The following is a 17,811-nucleotide window of genomic DNA, read 5'->3' on the forward strand; positions in this document are numbered from 1 at the left end:
TAGCAACCTCGGCCACACGACCTGCGAACGTTTTGAGGTCCCCTCGCCAAGGAGAGCGGAAATTTCCACTTTTTTTGCTTGATTATTGACAGTCAGACTCCAGAGAATCTTTCTGAGCCGCTTCGGGTCGGACTGGGCCAAATGCCTGGTGCTAGTTTGCAAAAGTAGGTTTTCAACAAAATCCAAAATAGCCGAAAATTTCGTCAGTGCGACGAGCCGATCCGAGACCTGCCTCTCGTTCGGCTCGAGCCAAGGATTCCGATGACATAAGGCACTTGGCTCTACGACAAGCCGTTTGGGAGTTAGGAGCGATGCCGTACTTTCCGTCGCAGGCGGGGGAGGGTGCTACCATCCCCCGGCGTTTCAGGTCCCTGTGACTTACCTCGCAGGCGGGGGAAGGTGCTACCATCCCCCGGAGTTTCAGGTCTCTGCGGGGGAGGGTGCTACCATCCCCCGGCGTTTCAGGTCTCTGTGACTTACCGCGGCCTGGATGGGCGTGGCCGTTTCTGGCTTCCTCCCCTCTGCGTCATAGCGTCATCGCTTCTCGGCCTTTTGGCTAAGATCAAGTGCAGTATCTGTTCTTATCAGACGCGTTTTATTTTCCTTGTGTTTTACTCGAAATAAGAACAATGAACCGGAAAGAGGATTATGATTCATATGAGATTGAAGAGCCAAGTGATGAAGAAGGAGCCGGAAGCAGTTCTGAGGATGAGCTGGATGTTCCTCACAACGGGCCCCCGGAGCAGAAGAAGGAGCTGATCAGAGAGTATCTGACGGGGAGGCGAGTCCTCCAGTGGAGATGAGTTTGAGAAGGAGATGGAGGCAGAGCTCAGCAGCACCATGAAGAGCCTGGAGTGCAGCTGGACGGCATCTTCAGCTCAAGGTCAAACGTCTGGGACCAGTGACAGCACTGCCACTGCAAACAAGCAACAGACTGGGGAGTATGACAGCATTTACTTTGACTCCGACTCGGATGAAGATGGCACAGCTGGCAGCTCTCAGGGTCTGAGGAGGAAGCAGCGCTTTGTTCTCACAAATGATGAGCTGTTATCGACCCAGGCGAAGATGATCGCGACCAGGCGTGGGTGGATGCAAAAGAAAAGAATACAGAAAGCAGAGGCAGCTGCCACCATCAGCAAACAGAAGAAACAAACCACACGCTGTTCCAAGCAGTGGCGCTGTCCTCAACTGTCCTGCCTGTATGACCACTCTGTGCCTGGACTGTCAGAGGCATGAGAAATATCAGGCGCAGTACAGAGCCATGTTCGTGATGAACTGCACGGTCGACAAAGAGGAGGTGCTGCGCTATAAAACCGCCAATAAGAGAAAGCAGAACCGGCACAGGAAGAAAGCCCGTCAGGAGTACCGTCCTCATCCACAGAGACTGAAATGGAGTCAAGTGCAAGTCTGACTGATGCACGCTTGGCAGGAATGGACGAAGAAAAGATATATCACCCAGTCAAGTGCACAGAATGCTCCACTGAAGTGGCAGTGTATGATAAAGATGGGGTGTATCATTTCTTCAACATCCTAGCAAGTCACTGCTAAGGACATTTACTGGACTTATAAATACAAACCACATGTTTTGGTGGGTTTGACGACGTGCATCACTGGGCAACTTTACTGTACAGTACATAGAGAGAGACAGAGAGAGAGAGATATACACATTGTTTTTTGGGGGGGAAAGGAATATGGCTAGACATGTAATTTTATTTATAGGGTTTTATATTTGATTTATATTCTGTTGTTGTAAAATGTAAACACTTTCATGTGATCCACTTCCTGTAAATAACATTTCATATTTGCATAAAGGTTTTTCTCTCAGATATGTCCTACCCTTTTATTAACCCTCTGGGGTCTGAGGTCATTTTGGGGCCCGTGTGATGTTTTCACATGCCCTGACATTTGTGCTTATTTCAGCTACTTAAAACATACTAGTCCTGGGCGCCATTTTGCATGCCTCCCTTATTTAACACACCTGATTGAGATCACCAACTCGTTAGGAGAGAGAACTAATGAGCTGATGATCTCAATGAGGGATGGGGAGGAGGGAGGGAGGAGGAGGAGACAGTCAGACACCAGAGAATCTTTCTGCGCCGCTTCGGGTCGGACTGGGCCCAATGCCTGGTGCTAGTTTGCAAAAGTAGGTTTTCAACAAAATCCAAAAGGGAGGGGAGGGGAGGGGAAGGGAAGGGAAGGGAAGGGAAGGGAAGGGAGGGGAGGGGAAGGGAAGGGAAGGGAGGGGAGGGGAAGGGAAGGGAGGGGAGGGAGGAGGAGGAGGGAGGGAGGGAGGAGGAGGGAGGGAGGGAGGGAGGAGGGAGGGAGGGAAGGAAGGAATTGAATTCCCGGGATCGGGGTTGGGAATGCCCGGGATCGGGGTTGGGAATGCCGAATCTATTGATAGGGGTGGGGGTCACCGTTGATGAGGATGGTCGAGAGGGAAATGGTAGCCCTGACCGGCAGCTTGAGTTTTCATACTTACCTGGCAGGGGAGACACCATGATCAAGAAGGCGGTTCACCCAGGGCGAGGCTCGGCCATTGCACTCCGGACGTGCTGACCCCTGCGAATTCCCCAACTGTGGGAATCTCGACTGCATAATTTATGGTAGTGGGGGACTGCGTTCGCGCTCTCCCCTGAAAGAGCTGGTAAATAAATAAATCTTTTTTTGCTTTTGTGTCTTTGTTCTTCTTTTGTGTCTTGGTTCTTCTTCGTGTCTTGGTTCTTCTTCGTGTCTTGGTTCTTCTTCGTGTCTTTGTTCTGGCTAGTCAGCGATCCAGAGAGTTGTACAGTGCGAACGGTTCTGTCATATTGCGCGTGTGTGAAAACAAAGTCGCCACGCTCTTCAAAAGTCGGCCCCACCCTGATGGGCCATTTAGTTTCAAGTTCTCACAGGCCTCACTTTTCAAGTCGATCAGACTGACTGTTGCCCAGCTGTAGCTGTTTTCATGCTTGTTTGGTTGTCCTTTCTATATCAGTATTCATTTTTTTTCGTCTCGCAGCGCCATCAAGTGGCCAGCGCCAGCGCCCTTTTTCGCCCGGCCACAGATTGGGCCCGTACATAGGTGTGCCGATTTGGGTGAAACGATCTCATTCCTTTCTCGAGTTATAGCCATTTTAGCAACCTCGGCCACCACGACCTCTGACGTTTTGAGGTCCCTCGCCAAGGAGGCGGAAATTTCCACTTTTTTTGCTTGATTATTGACAGTCAGACTCCAGAGAATCTTTCTGAGCCGCTTCGGGTCGGACTGGGCCAAATGCCTGGTGCTAGTTTGCAAAAGTAGGTTTTCAACAAAATCCAAAATAGCCGAAAATTTCGTCAGTGCGACGAGCCGATCCGAGACCTGCCTCTCGTTCGGCTCGAGCCAAGGATTCCGATGACATAAGGCACTTGGCTCTACGACAAGCCGTTTGGGAGTTAGGAGCGATGCCGTACTTTCCGTCGCAGGCGGGGGAGGGTGCTACCATCCCCCGGCGTTTCAGGTCCTGTGACTTACCTCGCAGGCGGGGAGGTGCTACCATCCCCGGAGTTTCAGGTCTCTGCGGGGGAGGGTGCTACCATCCCCCGGCGTTTCAGGTCTCTGTGACTTACCGCGGCCTGGATGGGCGTGGCCGTTTCTGGCTTCCTCCCCTCTGCGTCATAGCGTCATCGCTTCTCGGCCTTTTGGCTAAGATCAAGTGCAGTATCTGTTCTTATCAGACGCGTTTTATTTTCCTTGTGTTTTACTCGAAATAAGAACAATGAACCGGAAAGAGGATTATGATTCATATGAGATTGAAGAGCCAAGTGATGAAGAAGGAGCCGGAAGCAGTTCTGAGGATGAGCTGGATGTTCCTCACAACGGGCCCCCGGAGCAGAAGAAGGAGCTGATCAGAGAGTATCTGACGGGGGAGAGCGAGTCCTCCAGTGGAGATGAGTTTGAGAAGGAGATGGAGGCAGAGCTCAGCAGCACCATGAAGAGCCTGGAGTGCAGCTGGACGGCATCTTCAGCTCAAGGTCAAACGTCTGGGACCAGTGACAGCACTGCCACTGCAAACAAGCAACAGACTGGGGAGTATGACAGCATTTACTTTGACTCCGACTCGGATGAAGATGGCACAGCTGGCAGCTCTCAGGGTCTGAGGAGGAAGCAGCGCTTTGTTCTCACAAATGATGAGCTGTTATCGACCCAGGCGAAGATGATCGCGACCAGGCGTGGGTGGATGCAAAAAGAAAAGAATACAGAAAGCAGAGGCAGCTGCCACCATCAGCAAACAGAAGAAACAAACCACACGCTGTTCCAAGCAGTGACGCTGTCCTCAACTGTCCTGCCTGTATGACCACTCTGTGCCTGGACTGTCAGAGGCATGAGAAATATCAGGCGCAGTACAGAGCCATGTTCGTGATGAACTGCACGGTCGACAAAGAGGAGGTGCTGCGCTATAAAACCGCCAATAAGAGAAAGCAGAACCGGCACAGGAAGAAAGCCCGTCAGGAGTACACGTCCTCATCCACAGAGACTGAAATGGAGTCAAGTGCAAGTCTGACTGATGCACGCTTGGCAGGAATGGACGAAGAAAAGATATATCACCCAGTCAAGTGCACAGAATGCTCCACTGAAGTGGCAGTGTATGATAAAGATGGGGTGTATCATTTCTTCAACATCCTAGCAAGTCACTGCTAAGGACATTTACTGGACTTATAAATACAAACCACATGTTTTGGTGGGTTTGACGGCGTGCATCACTGGGCAACTTTACTGTACAGTACATAGAGAGAGACAGAGAGAGAGATATACACATTGTTTTTGGGGAAAGGAATATGGCTAGACATGTAATTTTATTTATAGGGTTTTATATTTGATTTATATTCTGTTGTTGTAAAATGTAAACACTTTCATGTGATCCACTTCCTGTAAATAACATTTCATATTTGCATAAAGGTTTTCTCTCAGATATGTCCTACCCTTTTATTAACCCTCTGGGGTCTGAGGTCATTTTGGGGCCCGTGTGATGTTTTCACATGCCCTGACATTTGTGCTTATTTCAGCTACTTAAAACATACTAGTCCTGGGCGCCATTTTGCATGCCTCCCTTATTTAACACACCTGATTGAGATCACCAACTCGTTAGGAGAGAGAACTAATGAGCTGATGATCTCAATGAGAGATGGGGAGGAGGGAGGGAGGAGGAGGAGACAGTCAGACACCAGAGAATCTTTCTGAGCCGCTTGGTCGGACTGGGCCCAATGCCTGGTGCTAGTTTGCAAAAGTAGGTTTTCAACAAAATCCAAAAGGGAGGGAGGGAGGGAAGGGAAGGAAGGGAAGGAAGGAAGGGAGGGAGGAGGAGGGAAGGGAAGGGAGGGAGGGAGGGAGGGAGGGAGGAAGGAAGGGAGGGAGGGAAGGGAAGGGAGGAGGGAGGGAAGGGAGGGAGGAGGAGGGAGGGAGGGAGGGAGGGAGGGAGGGAGGGAGGAAGGAAGGAATTGAATTCCCGGGATCGGGGTTGGGAATGCCCGGGATCGGGGTTGGGAATGCCGAATCTATTGATAGGGGTGGGGGTCACCGTTGATGAGGATGGTCGAGAGGGAAATGGTAGCCCTGACCGGCAGCTTGAGTTTTCATACTTACCTGGCAGGGGAGACACCATGATCAAGAAGGCGGTTCACCCAGGGCGAGGCTCGGCCATTGCACTCCGGACGTGCTGACCCCTGCGAATTCCCCAACTGTGGGAATCTCGACTGCATAATTTATGGTAGTGGGGGACTGCGTTCGCGCTCTCCCCTGAAAGAGCTGGTAAATAAATAAATCTTTTTTTGCTTTTGTGTCTTTGTTCTTCTTTTGTGTCTTGGTTCTTCTTTCGTGTCTTGGTTCTTCTTTCGTGTCTTTGTTCTGGCTAGTCAGCGATCCAGAGAGTTGTACAGTGCGAACGGTTCTGTCATATTGCGCGTGTGTGAAAACAAAGTCGCTTACGCTCTTCAAAAGTCGGCCCCACCCCTGATGGGCCATTTAGTTTCAAGTTCTCACAGGCCTCACTTTTCAAGTCGATCAGACTGACTGTTGCCCAGCTGTAGCTGTTTTCATGCTTGTTTGGTTGTCCTTTCTATATCAGTATTCATTTTTTTTCGTCTCGCAGCGCCATCAAGTGGCCAGCGCCAGCGCCCTTTTTCGCCCGGCCACAGATTGGGCCCGTACATAGGTGTGCCGATTTGGGTGAAACGATCTCATTCCTTTCTCGAGTTATAGCCATTTTAGCAACCTCGGCCACACGACCTGCGAACGTTTTGAGGTCCCCTCGCCAAGGAGAGCGGAAATTTCCACTTTTTTTGCTTGATTATTGACAGTCAGACTCAGAGAATCTTTCTGCGCCGCTTGGTCGGACTGGGCCAAATGCCTGGTGCTAGTTTGCAAAAGTAGGTTTTCAACAAAATCCAAAATAGCCGAAAATTTCGTCAGTGCGACGAGCCGATCCGAGACCTGCCTCTCGTTCGGCTCGAGCCAAGGATTCCGATGACATAAGGCACTTGGCTCTACGACAAGCCGTTTGGGAGTTAGGGCGATGCCGTACTTTCCGTCGCAGGCGGGGGAAGGTGCTACCATCCCCCGGCGTTTCAGGTCCCTGTGACTTACCTCGCAGGCGGGGAGGTGCTACCATCCCCGGCGTTTCAGGTCCCTGTGACTTACCTCGCAGGCGGGGAGGTGCTACCATCCCCGGAGTTTCAGGTCTCTGTGACTTACCGCGGCCTGGATGGGCGTGGCCGTTTCTGGCTTCCTCCCCTCTGCGTCATAGCGTCATCGCTTCTCGGCCTTTTGGCTAAGATCAAGTGCAGTATCTGTTCTTATCAGACGCGTTTTATTTTCCTTGTGTTTTACTCGAAATAAGAACAATGAACCGGAAAGAGGATTATGATTCATATGAGATTGAAGAGCCAAGTGATGAAGAAGGAGCCGGAAGCAGTTCTGAGGATGAGCTGGATGTTCCTCACAACGGGCCCCCGGAGCAGAAGAAGGAGCTGATCAGAGAGTATCTGACGGGGGAGAGCGAGTCCTCCAGTGGAGATGAGTTTGAGAAGGAGATGGAGGCAGAGCTCAGCAGCACCATGAAGAGCCTGGAGTGCAGCTGGACGGCATCTTCAGCTCAAGGTCAAACGTCTGGGACCAGTGACAGCACTGCCACTGCAAACAAGCAACAGACTGGGGAGTATGACAGCATTTACTTTGACTCCGACTCGGATGAAGATGGCACAGCTGGCAGCTCTCAGGGTCTGAGGAGGAAGCAGCGCTTTGTTCTCACAAATGATGAGCTGTTATCGACCCAGGCGAAGATGATCGCGACCAGGCGTGGGTGGATGCAAAAGAAAAGAATACAGAAAGCAGAGGCAGCTGCCACCATCAGCAAACAGAAGAAACAAACCACACGCTGTTCCAAGCAGTGGCGCTGTCCTCAACTGTCCTGCCTGTATGACCACTCTGTGCCTGGACTGTCAGAGGCATGAGAAATATCAGGCGCAGTACAGAGCCATGTTCGTGATGAACTGCACGGTCGACAAAGAGGAGGTGCTGCGCTATAAAACCGCCAATAAGAGAAAGCAGAACCGGCACAGGAAGAAAGCCCGTCAGGAGTACACGTCCTCATCCACAGAGACTGAAATGGAGTCAAGTGCAAGTCTGACTGATGCACGCTTGGCAGGAATGGACGAAGAAAAGATATATCACCCAGTCAAGTGCACAGAATGCTCCACTGAAGTGGCAGTGTATGATAAAGATGGGGTGTATCATTTCTTCAACATCCTAGCAAGTCACTGCTAAGGACATTTACTGGACTTATAAATACAAACCACATGTTTTGGTGGGTTTGACGACGTGCATCACTGGGCAACTTTACTGTACAGTACATAGAGAGAGACAGAGAGAGAGAGATATACACATTGTTTTTTGGGGGGGAAAGGAATATGGCTAGACATGTAATTTTATTTATAGGGTTTTTATATTTGATTTATATTCTGTTGTTGTAAAATGTAAACACTTTCATGTGATCCACTTCCTGTAAATAACATTTCATATTTGCATAAAGGTTTTTCTCTCAGATATGTCCTACCCTTTTATTAACCCTCTGGGGTCTGAGGTCATTTTGGGGCCCGTGTGATGTTTTCACATGCCCTGACATTTGTGCTTATTTCAGCTACTTAAAACATACTAGTCCTGGGCGCCATTTTGCATGCCTCCCTTATTTAACACACCTGATTGAGATCACCAACTCGTTAGGAGAGAGAACTAATGAGCTGATGATCTCAATGAGGGATGGGGGAGGAGGGAGGGAGGAGGGAAGGGAAGGAAGGAAGGGAGGGAGGAGGAGGAGACAGTCAGACACCGCTCGGGTCGGACTGGGCCAAATGCCTGGTGCTAGTTTGCAAAAGTAGGTTTTCAACAAAATCCAAAATAGCCGAAAATTTCGTCAGTGCGACGAGCCGATCCGAGACCTGCCTCTCGTTCGGCTCGAGCCAAGGATTCCGATGACATAAGGCACTTGGCTCTACGACAAGCCGTTTGGGAGTTAGGGCGATGCCGTACTTTCCGTCGCAGGCGGGGAGGTGCTACCATCCCCGGCGTTTCAGGTCCCTGTGACTTACCTCGCAGGCGGGGAGGTGCTACCATCCCCCGGAGTTTCAGGTCTCTGCGGGGGAGGGTGCTACCATCCCCCGGCGTTTCAGGTCTCTGTGACTTACCGCGGCCTGGATGGGCGTGGCCGTTTCTGGCTTCCTCCCCTCTGCGTCATAGCGTCATCGCTTCTCGGCCTTTTGGCTAAGATCAAGTGCAGTATCTGTTCTTATCAGACGCGTTTTATTTTCCTTGTGTTTTACTCGAAATAAGAACAATGAACCGGAAAGAGGATTATGATTCATATGAGATTGAAGAGCCAAGTGATGAAGAAGGAGCCGGAAGCAGTTCTGAGGATGAGCTGGATGTTCCTCACAACGGGCCCCCGGAGCAGAAGAAGGAGCTGATCAGAGAGTATCTGACGGGGGAGAGCGAGTCCTCCAGTGGAGATGAGTTTGAGAAGGAGATGGAGGCAGAGCTCAGCAGCACCATGAAGAGCCTGGAGTGCAGCTGGACGGCATCTTCAGCTCAAGGTCAAACGTCTGGGACCAGTGACAGCACTGCCACTGCAAACAAGCAACAGACTGGGGAGTATGACAGCATTTACTTTGACTCCGACTCGGATGAAGATGGCACAGCTGGCAGCTCTCAGGGTCTGAGGAGGAAGCAGCGCTTTGTTCTCACAAATGATGAGCTGTTATCGACCCAGGCGAAGATGATCGCGACCAGGCGTGGGTGGATGCAAAAGAAAAGAATACAGAAAGCAGAGGCAGCTGCCACCATCAGCAAACAGAAGAAACAAACCACACGCTGTTCCAAGCAGTGGCGCTGTCCTCAACTGTCCTGCCTGTATGACCACTCTGTGCCTGGACTGTCAGAGGCATGAGAAATATCAGGCGCAGTACAGAGCCATGTTCGTGATGAACTGCACGGTCGACAAAGAGGAGGTGCTGCGCTATAAAACCGCCAATAAGAGAAAGCAGAACCGGCACAGGAAGAAAGCCCGTCAGGAGTACCGTCCTCATCCACAGAGACTGAAATGGAGTCAAGTGCAAGTCTGACTGATGCACGCTTGGCAGGAATGGACGAAGAAAAGATATATCACCCAGTCAAGTGCACAGAATGCTCCACTGAAGTGGCAGTGTATGATAAAGATGGGGTGTATCATTTCTTCAACATCCTAGCAAGTCACTGCTAAGGACATTTACTGGACTTATAAATACAAACCACATGTTTTGGTGGGTTTGACGGCGTGCATCACTGGGCAACTTTACTGTACAGTACATAGAGAGAGACAGAGAGAGATATACACATTGTTTTTGGGGAAAGGAATATGGCTAGACATGTAATTTTATTTATAGGGTTTTATATTTGATTTATATTCTGTTGTTGTAAAATGTAAACACTTTCATGTGATCCACTTCCTGTAAATAACATTTCATATTTGCATAAAGGTTTTCTCTCAGATATGTCCTACCCTTTTATTAACCCTCTGGGGTCTGAGGTCATTTTGGGGCCCGTGTGATGTTTTCACATGCCCTGACATTTGTGCTTATTTCAGCTACTTAAAACATACTAGTCCTGGGCGCCATTTTGCATGCCTCCCTTATTTAACACACCTGATTGAGATCACCAACTCGTTGGGAGAGAGAACTAATGAGCTGATGATCTCAATGAGAGATGGGGAGGAGGGAGGAGACAGTCAGACACCAGAGAATCTTTCTGAGCCGCTTGGTCGGACTGGGCCCAATGCCTGGTGCTAGTTTGCAAAAGTAGGTTTTCAACAAAATCCAAAAGGGAGGGGAGGGGAGGGGAAGGGAAGGGAAGGGAAGGGAAGGGAGGGAGGGAGGAAGGGAAGGGAGGAGGAGGGAAGGGAGGGGAGGGAAGGGAGGGAGGGAGGGAGGGAGGGAGGGAGGGAGGGAGGGAGGGAGGGAGGGAAGGAAGGAATTGAATTCCCGGGATCGGGGTTGGGAATGCCCGGGATCGGGGTTGGGAATGCCGAATCTATTGATAGGGGTGGGGGTCACCGTTGATGAGGATGGTCGAGAGGGAAATGGTAGCCCTGACCGGCAGCTTGAGTTTTCATACTTACCTGGCAGGAGACACCATGATCAAGAAGGCGGTTCACCCAGGGCGAGGCTCGGCCATTGCACTCCGGACGTGCTGACCCCTGCGAATTCCCCAACTGTGGGAATCTCGACTGCATAATTTATGGTAGTGGGGGACTGCGTTCGCGCTCTCCCCTGAAAGAGCTGGTAAATAAATAAATCTTTTTTTGCTTTTGTGTCTTTGTTCTTCTTTTGTGTCTTGGTTCTTCTTTCGTGTCTTGGTTCTTCTTTCGTGTCTTTGTTCTGGCTAGTCAGCGATCCAGAGAGTTGTACAGTGCGAACGGTTCTGTCATATTGCGCGTGTGTGAAAACAAAGTCGCTTACGCTCTTCAAAAGTCGGCCCCACCCCTGATGGGCCATTTAGTTTCAAGTTCTCACAGGCCTCACTTTTCAAGTCGATCAGACTGACTGTTGCCCAGCTGTAGCTGTTTTCATGCTTGTTTGGTTGTCCTTTCTATATCAGTATTCATTTTTTTTCGTCTCGCAGCGCCATCAAGTGGCCAGCGCCAGCGCCCTTTTTCGCCCGGCCACAGATTGGGCCCGTACATAGGTGTGCCGATTTGGGTGAAACGATCTCATTCCTTTCTCGAGTTATAGCCATTTTAGCAACCTCGGCCACACGACCTGCGAACGTTTTGAGGTCCCCTCGCCAAGGAGAGCGGAAATTTCCACTTTTTTTGCTTGATTATTGACAGTCAGACTCCAGAGAATCTTTCTGAGCCGCTTCGGGTCGGACTGGGCCAAATGCCTGGTGCTAGTTTGCAAAAGTAGGTTTTCAACAAAATCCAAAATAGCCGAAAATTTCGTCAGTGCGACGAGCCGATCCGAGACCTGCCTCTCGTTCGGCTCGAGCCAAGGATTCCGATGACATAAGGCACTTGGCTCTACGACAAGCCGTTTGGGAGTTAGGAGCGATGCCGTACTTTCCGTCGCAGGCGGGGGAGGGTGCTACCATCCCCCGGCGTTTCAGGTCCCTGTGACTTACCTCGCAGGCGGGGAGGTGCTACCATCCCCGGCGTTTCAGGTCCCTGTGACTTACCTCGCAGGCGGGGAGGTGCTACCATCCCCGGAGTTTCAGGTCTCTGTGACTTACCGCGGCCTGGATGGGCGTGGCCGTTTCTGGCTTCCTCCCCTCTGCGTCATAGCGTCATCGCTTCTCGGCCTTTTGGCTAAGATCAAGTGCAGTATCTGTTCTTATCAGACGCGTTTTATTTTCCTTGTGTTTTACTCGAAATAAGAACAATGAACCGGAAAGAGGATTATGATTCATATGAGATTGAAGAGCCAAGTGATGAAGAAGGAGCCGGAAGCAGTTCTGAGGATGAGCTGGATGTTCCTCACAACGGGCCCCCGGAGCAGAAGAAGGAGCTGATCAGAGAGTATCTGACGGGGGAGAGCGAGTCCTCCAGTGGAGATGAGTTTGAGAAGGAGATGGAGGCAGAGCTCAGCAGCACCATGAAGAGCCTGGAGTGCAGCTGGACGGCATCTTCAGCTCAAGGTCAAACGTCTGGGACCAGTGACAGCACTGCCACTGCAAACAAGCAACAGACTGGGGAGTATGACAGCATTTACTTTGACTCCGACTCGGATGAAGATGGCACAGCTGGCAGCTCTCAGGGTCTGAGGAGGAAGCAGCGCTTTGTTCTCACAAATGATGAGCTGTTATACGACCCAGACGAAGATGATCGCGACCAGGCGTGGGTGGATGCAAAAAGAAAAGAATACAGAAAGCAGAGGCAGCTGCCACCATCAGCAAACAGAAGAAACAAACCACACGCTGTTCCAAGCAGTGACGCTGTCCTCAACTGTCCTGCCTGTATGACCACTCTGTGCCTGGACTGTCAGAGGCATGAGAAATATCAGGCGCAGTACAGAGCCATGTTCGTGATGAACTGCACGGTCGACAAAGAGGAGGTGCTGCGCTATAAAACCGCCAATAAGAGAAAGCAGAACCGGCACAGGAAGAAAGCCCGTCAGGAGTACACGTCCTCATCCACAGAGACTGAAATGGAGTCAAGTGCAAGTCTGACTGATGCACGCTTGGCAGGAATGGACGAAGAAAAGATATATCACCCAGTCAAGTGCACAGAATGCTCCACTGAAGTGGCAGTGTATGATAAAGATGGGGTGTATCATTTCTTCAACATCCTAGCAAGTCACTGCTAAGGACATTTACTGGACTTATAAATACAAACCACATGTTTTGGTGGGTTTGACGACGTGCATCACTGGGCAACTTTACTGTACAGTACATAGAGAGAGACAGAGAGAGAGAGATATACACATTGTTTTTTGGGGGGGAAAGGAATATGGCTAGACATGTAATTTTATTTATAGGGTTTTTATATTTGATTTATATTCTGTTGTTGTAAAATGTAAACACTTTCATGTGATCCACTTCCTGTAAATAACATTTCATATTTGCATAAAGGTTTTTCTCTCAGATATGTCCTACCCTTTTATTAACCCTCTGGGGTCTGAGGTCATTTTGGGGCCCGTGTGATGTTTTCACATGCCCTGACATTTGTGCTTATTTCAGCTACTTAAAACATACTAGTCCTGGGCGCCATTTTGCATGCCTCCCTTATTTAACACACCTGATTGAGATCACCAACTCGTTAGGAGAGAGAACTAATGAGCTGATGATCTCAATGAGGGATGGGGGAGGAGGGAGGGAAGGAAGGAAGGGAGGGAGGAGGAGGAGACAGTCAGACAGCTTGGTCGGACTGGGCCAAATGCCTGGTGCTAGTTTGCAAAAGTAGGTTTTCAACAAAATCCAAAATAGCCGAAAATTTCGTCAGTGCGACGAGCCGATCCGAGACCTGCCTCTCGTTCGGCTCGAGCCAAGGATTCCGATGACATAAGGCACTTGGCTCTACGACAAGCCGTTTGGGAGTTAGGGCGATGCCGTACTTTCCGTCGCAGGCGGGGAGGTGCTACCATCCCCGGCGTTTCAGGTCCCTGTGACTTACCTCGCAGGCGGGGAGGTGCTACCATCCCCGGAGTTTCAGGTCTCTGCGGGGGAGGGTGCTACCATCCCCCGGCGTTTCAGGTCTCTGTGACTTACCGCGGCCTGGATGGGCGTGGCCGTTTCTGGCTTCCTCCCCTCTGCGTCATAGCGTCATCGCTTCTCGGCCTTTTGGCTAAGATCAAGTGCAGTATCTGTTCTTATCAGACGCGTTTTATTTTCCTTGTGTTTTACTCGAAATAAGAACAATGAACCGGAAAGAGGATTATGATTCATATGAGATTGAAGAGCCAAGTGATGAAGAAGGAGCCGGAAGCAGTTCTGAGGATGAGCTGGATGTTCCTCACAACGGGCCCCCGGAGCAGAAGAAGGAGCTGATCAGAGAGTATCTGACGGGGGAGAGCGAGTCCTCCAGTGGAGATGAGTTTGAGAAGGAGATGGAGGCAGAGCTCAGCAGCACCATGAAGAGCCTGGAGTGCAGCTGGACGGCATCTTCAGCTCAAGGTCAAACGTCTGGGACCAGTGACAGCACTGCCACTGCAAACAAGCAACAGACTGGGGAGTATGACAGCATTTACTTTGACTCCGACTCGGATGAAGATGGCACAGCTGGCAGCTCTCAGGGTCTGAGGAGGAAGCAGCGCTTTGTTCTCACAAATGATGAGCTGTTATACGACCCAGACGAAGATGATCGCGACCAGGCGTGGGTGGATGCAAAAAGAAAAGAATACAGAAAGCAGAGGCAGCTGCCACCATCAGCAAACAGAAGAAACAAACCACACGCTGTTCCAAGCAGTGACGCTGTCCTCAACTGTCCTGCCTGTATGACCACTCTGTGCCTGGACTGTCAGAGGCATGAGAAATATCAGGCGCAGTACAGAGCCATGTTCGTGATGAACTGCACGGTCGACAAAGAGGAGGTGCTGCGCTATAAAACCGCCAATAAGAGAAAGCAGAACCGGCACAGGAAGAAAGCCCGTCAGGAGTACCGTCCTCATCCACAGAGACTGAAATGGAGTCAAGTGCAAGTCTGACTGATGCACGCTTGGCAGGAATGGACGAAGAAAAGATATATCACCCAGTCAAGTGCACAGAATGCTCCACTGAAGTGGCAGTGTATGATAAAGATGGGGTGTATCATTTCTTCAACATCCTAGCAAGTCACTGCTAAGGACATTTACTGGACTTATAAATACAAACCACATGTTTTGGTGGGTTTGACGGCGTGCATCACTGGGCAACTTTACTGTACAGTACATAGAGAGAGACAGAGAGAGAGATATACACATTGTTTTTGGGGAAAGGAATATGGCTAGACATGTAATTTTATTTATAGGGTTTTATATTTGATTTATATTCTGTTGTTGTAAAATGTAAACACTTTCATGTGATCCACTTCCTGTAAATAACATTTCATATTTGCATAAAGGTTTTCTCTCAGATATGTCCTACCCTTTTATTAACCCTCTGGGGTCTGAGGTCATTTTGGGGCCCGTGTGATGTTTTCACATGCCCTGACATTTGTGCTTATTTCAGCTACTTAAAACATACTAGTCCTGGGCGCCATTTTGCATGCCTCCTTATTTAACACACCTGATTGAGATCACCAACTCGTTAGGAGAGAGAACTAATGAGCTGATGATCTCAATGAGGGGATGGGGGAGGAGGGGAGGAGACAGTCAGACACCAGAGAATCTTTCTGCGCCGCTTCGGGTCGGACTGGGCCCAATGCCTGGTGCTAGTTTGCAAAAGTAGGTTTTCAACAAAATCCAAAAGGGAGGGAGGGAGGGAAGGGAAGGAAGGAAGGGAGGGAGGAGGGAAGGGAAGGAAGGGAGGGAGGGAAGGGAAGGGAGGGAGGGAGGGAGGGAAGGGAGGAGGGAGGGAGGAGGAGGGAGGGAGGGAGGGAGGAGGAGGGAGGGAGGGAGGAGGGAGGGAAGGAAGGAATTGAATTCCCGGGATCGGGGTTGGGAATGCCCGGGATCGGGGTTGGGAATGCCGAATCTATTGATAGGGGTGGGGGTCACCGTTGATGAGGATGGTCGAGAGGGAAATGGTAGCCCTGACCGGCAGCTTGAGTTTTCATACTTACCTGGCAGGGGAGACACCATGATCAAGAAGGCGGTTCACCCAGGGCGAGGCTCGGCCATTGCACTCCGGACGTGCTGACCCCTGCGAATTCCCCAACTGTGGGAATCTCGACTGCATAATTTATGGTAGTGGGGGACTGCGTTCGCGCTCTCCCCTGAAAGAGCTGGTAAATAAATAAATCTTTTTTTGCTTTTGTGTCTTTGTTCTTCTTTTGTGTCTTGGTTCTTCTTTCGTGTCTTGGTTCTTCTTTCGTGTCTTTGTTCTGGCTAGTCAGCGATCCAGAGAGTTGTACAGTGCGAACGGTTCTGTCATATTGCGCGTGTGTGAAAACAAAGTCGCTTACGCTCTTCAAAAGTCGGCCCCACCCCTGATGGGCCATTTAGTTTCAAGTTCTCACAGGCCTCACTTTTCAAGTCGATCAGACTGACTGTTGCCCAGCTGTAGCTGTTTTCATGCTTGTTTGGTTGTCCTTTCTATATCAGTATTCATTTTTTTTCGTCTCGCAGCGCCATCAAGTGGCCAGCGCCAGCGCCCTTTTTCGCCCGGCCACAGATTGGGCCCGTACATAGGTGTGCCGATTTGGGTGAAACGATCTCATTCCTTTCTCGAGTTATAGCCATTTTAGCAACCTCGGCCACACGACCTGCGAACGTTTTGAGGTCCCCTCGCCAAGGAGAGCGGAAATTTCCACTTTTTTTGCTTGATTATTGACAGTCAGACTCCAGAGAATCTTTCTGAGCCGCTTCGGGTCGGACTGGGCCAAATGCCTGGTGCTAGTTTGCAAAAGTAGGTTTTCAACAAAATCCAAAATAGCCGAAAATTTCGTCAGTGCGACGAGCCGATCCGAGACCTGCCTCTCGTTCGGCTCGAGCCAAGGATTCCGATGACATAAGGCACTTGGCTCTACGACAAGCCGTTTGGGAGTTAGGAGCGATGCCGTACTTTCCGTCGCAGGCGGGGGAGGGTGCTACCATCCCCCGGCGTTTCAGGTCCCTGTGACTTACCTCGCAGGCGGGGGAGGGTGCTACCATCCCCCGGAGTTTCAGGTCTCTGCGGGGGAGGGTGCTACCATCCCCCGGCGTTTCAGGTCTCTGTGACTTACCGCGGCCTGGATGGGCGTGGCCGTTTCTGGCTTCCTCCCCTCTGCGTCATAGCGTCATCGCTTCTCGGCCTTTTGGCTAAGATCAAGTGCAGTATCTGTTCTTATCAGACGCGTTTTATTTTCCTTGTGTTTTACTCGAAATAAGAACAATGAACCGGAAAGAGGATTATGATTCATATGAGATTGAAGAGCCAAGTGATGAAGAAGGAGCCGGAAGCAGTTCTGAGGATGAGCTGGATGTTCCTCACAACGGGCCCCCGGAGCAGAAGAAGGAGCTGATCAGAGAGTATCTGACGGGGGAGAGCGAGTCCTCCAGTGGAGATGAGTTTGAGAAGGAGATGGAGGCAGAGCTCAGCAGCACCATGAAGAGCCTGGAGTGCAGCTGGACGGCATCTTCAGCTCAAGGTCAAACGTCTGGGACCAGTGACAGCACTGCCACTGCAAACAAGCAACAGACTGGGGAGTATGACAGCATTTACTTTGACTCCGACTCGGATGAAGATGGCACAGCTGGCAGCTCTCAGGGTCTGAGGAGGAAGCAGCGCTTTGTTCTCACAAATGATGAGCTGTTATACGACCCAGACGAAGATGATCGCGACCAGGCGTGGGTGGATGCAAAAAGAAAAGAATACAGAAAGCAGAGGCAGCTGCCACCATCAGCAAACAGAAGAAACAAACCACACGCTGTTCCAAGCAGTGACGCTGTCCTCAACTGTCCTGCCTGTATGACCACTCTGTGCCTGGACTGTCAGAGGCATGAGAAATATCAGACGCAGTACAGAGCCATGTTCGTGATGAACTGCACGGTCGACAAAGAGGAGGTGCTGCGCTATAAAACCGCCAATAAGAGAAAGCAGAACCGGCACAGGAAGAAAGCCCGTCAGGAGTACACGTCCTCATCCACAGAGACTGAAATGGAGTCAAGTGCAAGTCTGACTGATGCACGCTTGGCAGGAATGGACGAAGAAAAGAT

General features: G+C 50.5%; 2 protein-coding genes, 4 non-coding genes and 12 pseudogenes across 6 annotated transcripts; all 18 read left to right on the plus strand.

Annotated features, from left to right (window-relative positions):
- The first annotated feature begins 536 nt into the window (after positions 1–536).
- Positions 537–620, plus strand: LOC131535712 (U2 spliceosomal RNA; annotated as a pseudogene).
- Positions 621–629: 9 nt separating this feature from the next.
- On the plus strand, positions 630–1,556 carry LOC131535701 (E2F-associated phosphoprotein-like; annotated as a pseudogene).
- A 918-nt stretch (positions 1,557–2,474) lies between these two features.
- LOC131535702 (U1 spliceosomal RNA) lies at positions 2,475–2,638 on the plus strand. The gene has a single exon (XR_009269724.1). It is a non-coding gene; the product is annotated as a U1 spliceosomal RNA (small nuclear RNA).
- A 1,009-nt stretch (positions 2,639–3,647) lies between these two features.
- On the plus strand, positions 3,648–3,731 carry LOC131535703 (U2 spliceosomal RNA; annotated as a pseudogene).
- Positions 3,662–4,671, plus strand: LOC131535698 (E2F-associated phosphoprotein-like; annotated as a pseudogene).
- Positions 4,672–5,597: 926 nt separating this feature from the next.
- LOC131535709 (U1 spliceosomal RNA) lies at positions 5,598–5,761 on the plus strand. Its single transcript, XR_009269725.1, has one exon. It is a non-coding gene; the product is annotated as a U1 spliceosomal RNA (small nuclear RNA).
- A 1,007-nt stretch (positions 5,762–6,768) lies between these two features.
- Positions 6,769–6,852, plus strand: LOC131535704 (U2 spliceosomal RNA; annotated as a pseudogene).
- LOC131535697 (E2F-associated phosphoprotein-like) lies at positions 6,795–7,826 on the plus strand (annotated as a pseudogene).
- A 930-nt stretch (positions 7,827–8,756) lies between these two features.
- Positions 8,757–8,840, plus strand: LOC131535705 (U2 spliceosomal RNA; annotated as a pseudogene).
- LOC131535699 (E2F-associated phosphoprotein-like) lies at positions 8,771–9,778 on the plus strand (annotated as a pseudogene).
- Positions 9,779–10,656: 878 nt separating this feature from the next.
- On the plus strand, positions 10,657–10,818 carry LOC131535711 (U1 spliceosomal RNA). Its single transcript, XR_009269727.1, has one exon. It is a non-coding gene; the product is annotated as a U1 spliceosomal RNA (small nuclear RNA).
- A 1,011-nt stretch (positions 10,819–11,829) lies between these two features.
- On the plus strand, positions 11,830–11,913 carry LOC131535706 (U2 spliceosomal RNA; annotated as a pseudogene).
- On the plus strand, positions 11,856–12,889 carry LOC131535695 (E2F-associated phosphoprotein-like). Its single transcript, XM_058768280.1, has one exon. It carries the CDS (start codon positions 11,923–11,925, stop codon positions 12,844–12,846), a length of 924 nt encoding a protein of 307 aa, XP_058624263.1. The 5' UTR covers positions 11,856–11,922; the 3' UTR covers positions 12,847–12,889.
- Positions 12,890–13,803: 914 nt separating this feature from the next.
- LOC131535707 (U2 spliceosomal RNA) lies at positions 13,804–13,887 on the plus strand (annotated as a pseudogene).
- Positions 13,818–14,824, plus strand: LOC131535696 (E2F-associated phosphoprotein-like; annotated as a pseudogene).
- A 905-nt stretch (positions 14,825–15,729) lies between these two features.
- On the plus strand, positions 15,730–15,893 carry LOC131535710 (U1 spliceosomal RNA). The gene has a single exon (XR_009269726.1). It is a non-coding gene; the product is annotated as a U1 spliceosomal RNA (small nuclear RNA).
- A 755-nt stretch (positions 15,894–16,648) lies between these two features.
- LOC131535694 (E2F-associated phosphoprotein-like) lies at positions 16,649–17,806 on the plus strand (the record flags this gene model as incomplete). The annotated part of the gene is made up of 1 exon (XM_058768279.1): positions 16,649–17,806. A coding segment is annotated over exon 1 (819 nt), but the record flags the coding sequence as incomplete, so codon positions are not given.
- LOC131535708 (U2 spliceosomal RNA) lies at positions 16,895–16,978 on the plus strand (annotated as a pseudogene).
- Positions 17,807–17,811: the final 5 nt, after the last annotated feature.

The sequence above is a fragment of the Onychostoma macrolepis genome, unplaced genomic scaffold, assembly GCF_012432095.1.
Source record: "Onychostoma macrolepis isolate SWU-2019 unplaced genomic scaffold, ASM1243209v1 Scaffold69, whole genome shotgun sequence".
In the NCBI taxonomy this organism is placed as follows: domain Eukaryota; kingdom Metazoa; phylum Chordata; class Actinopteri; order Cypriniformes; family Cyprinidae; genus Onychostoma; species Onychostoma macrolepis.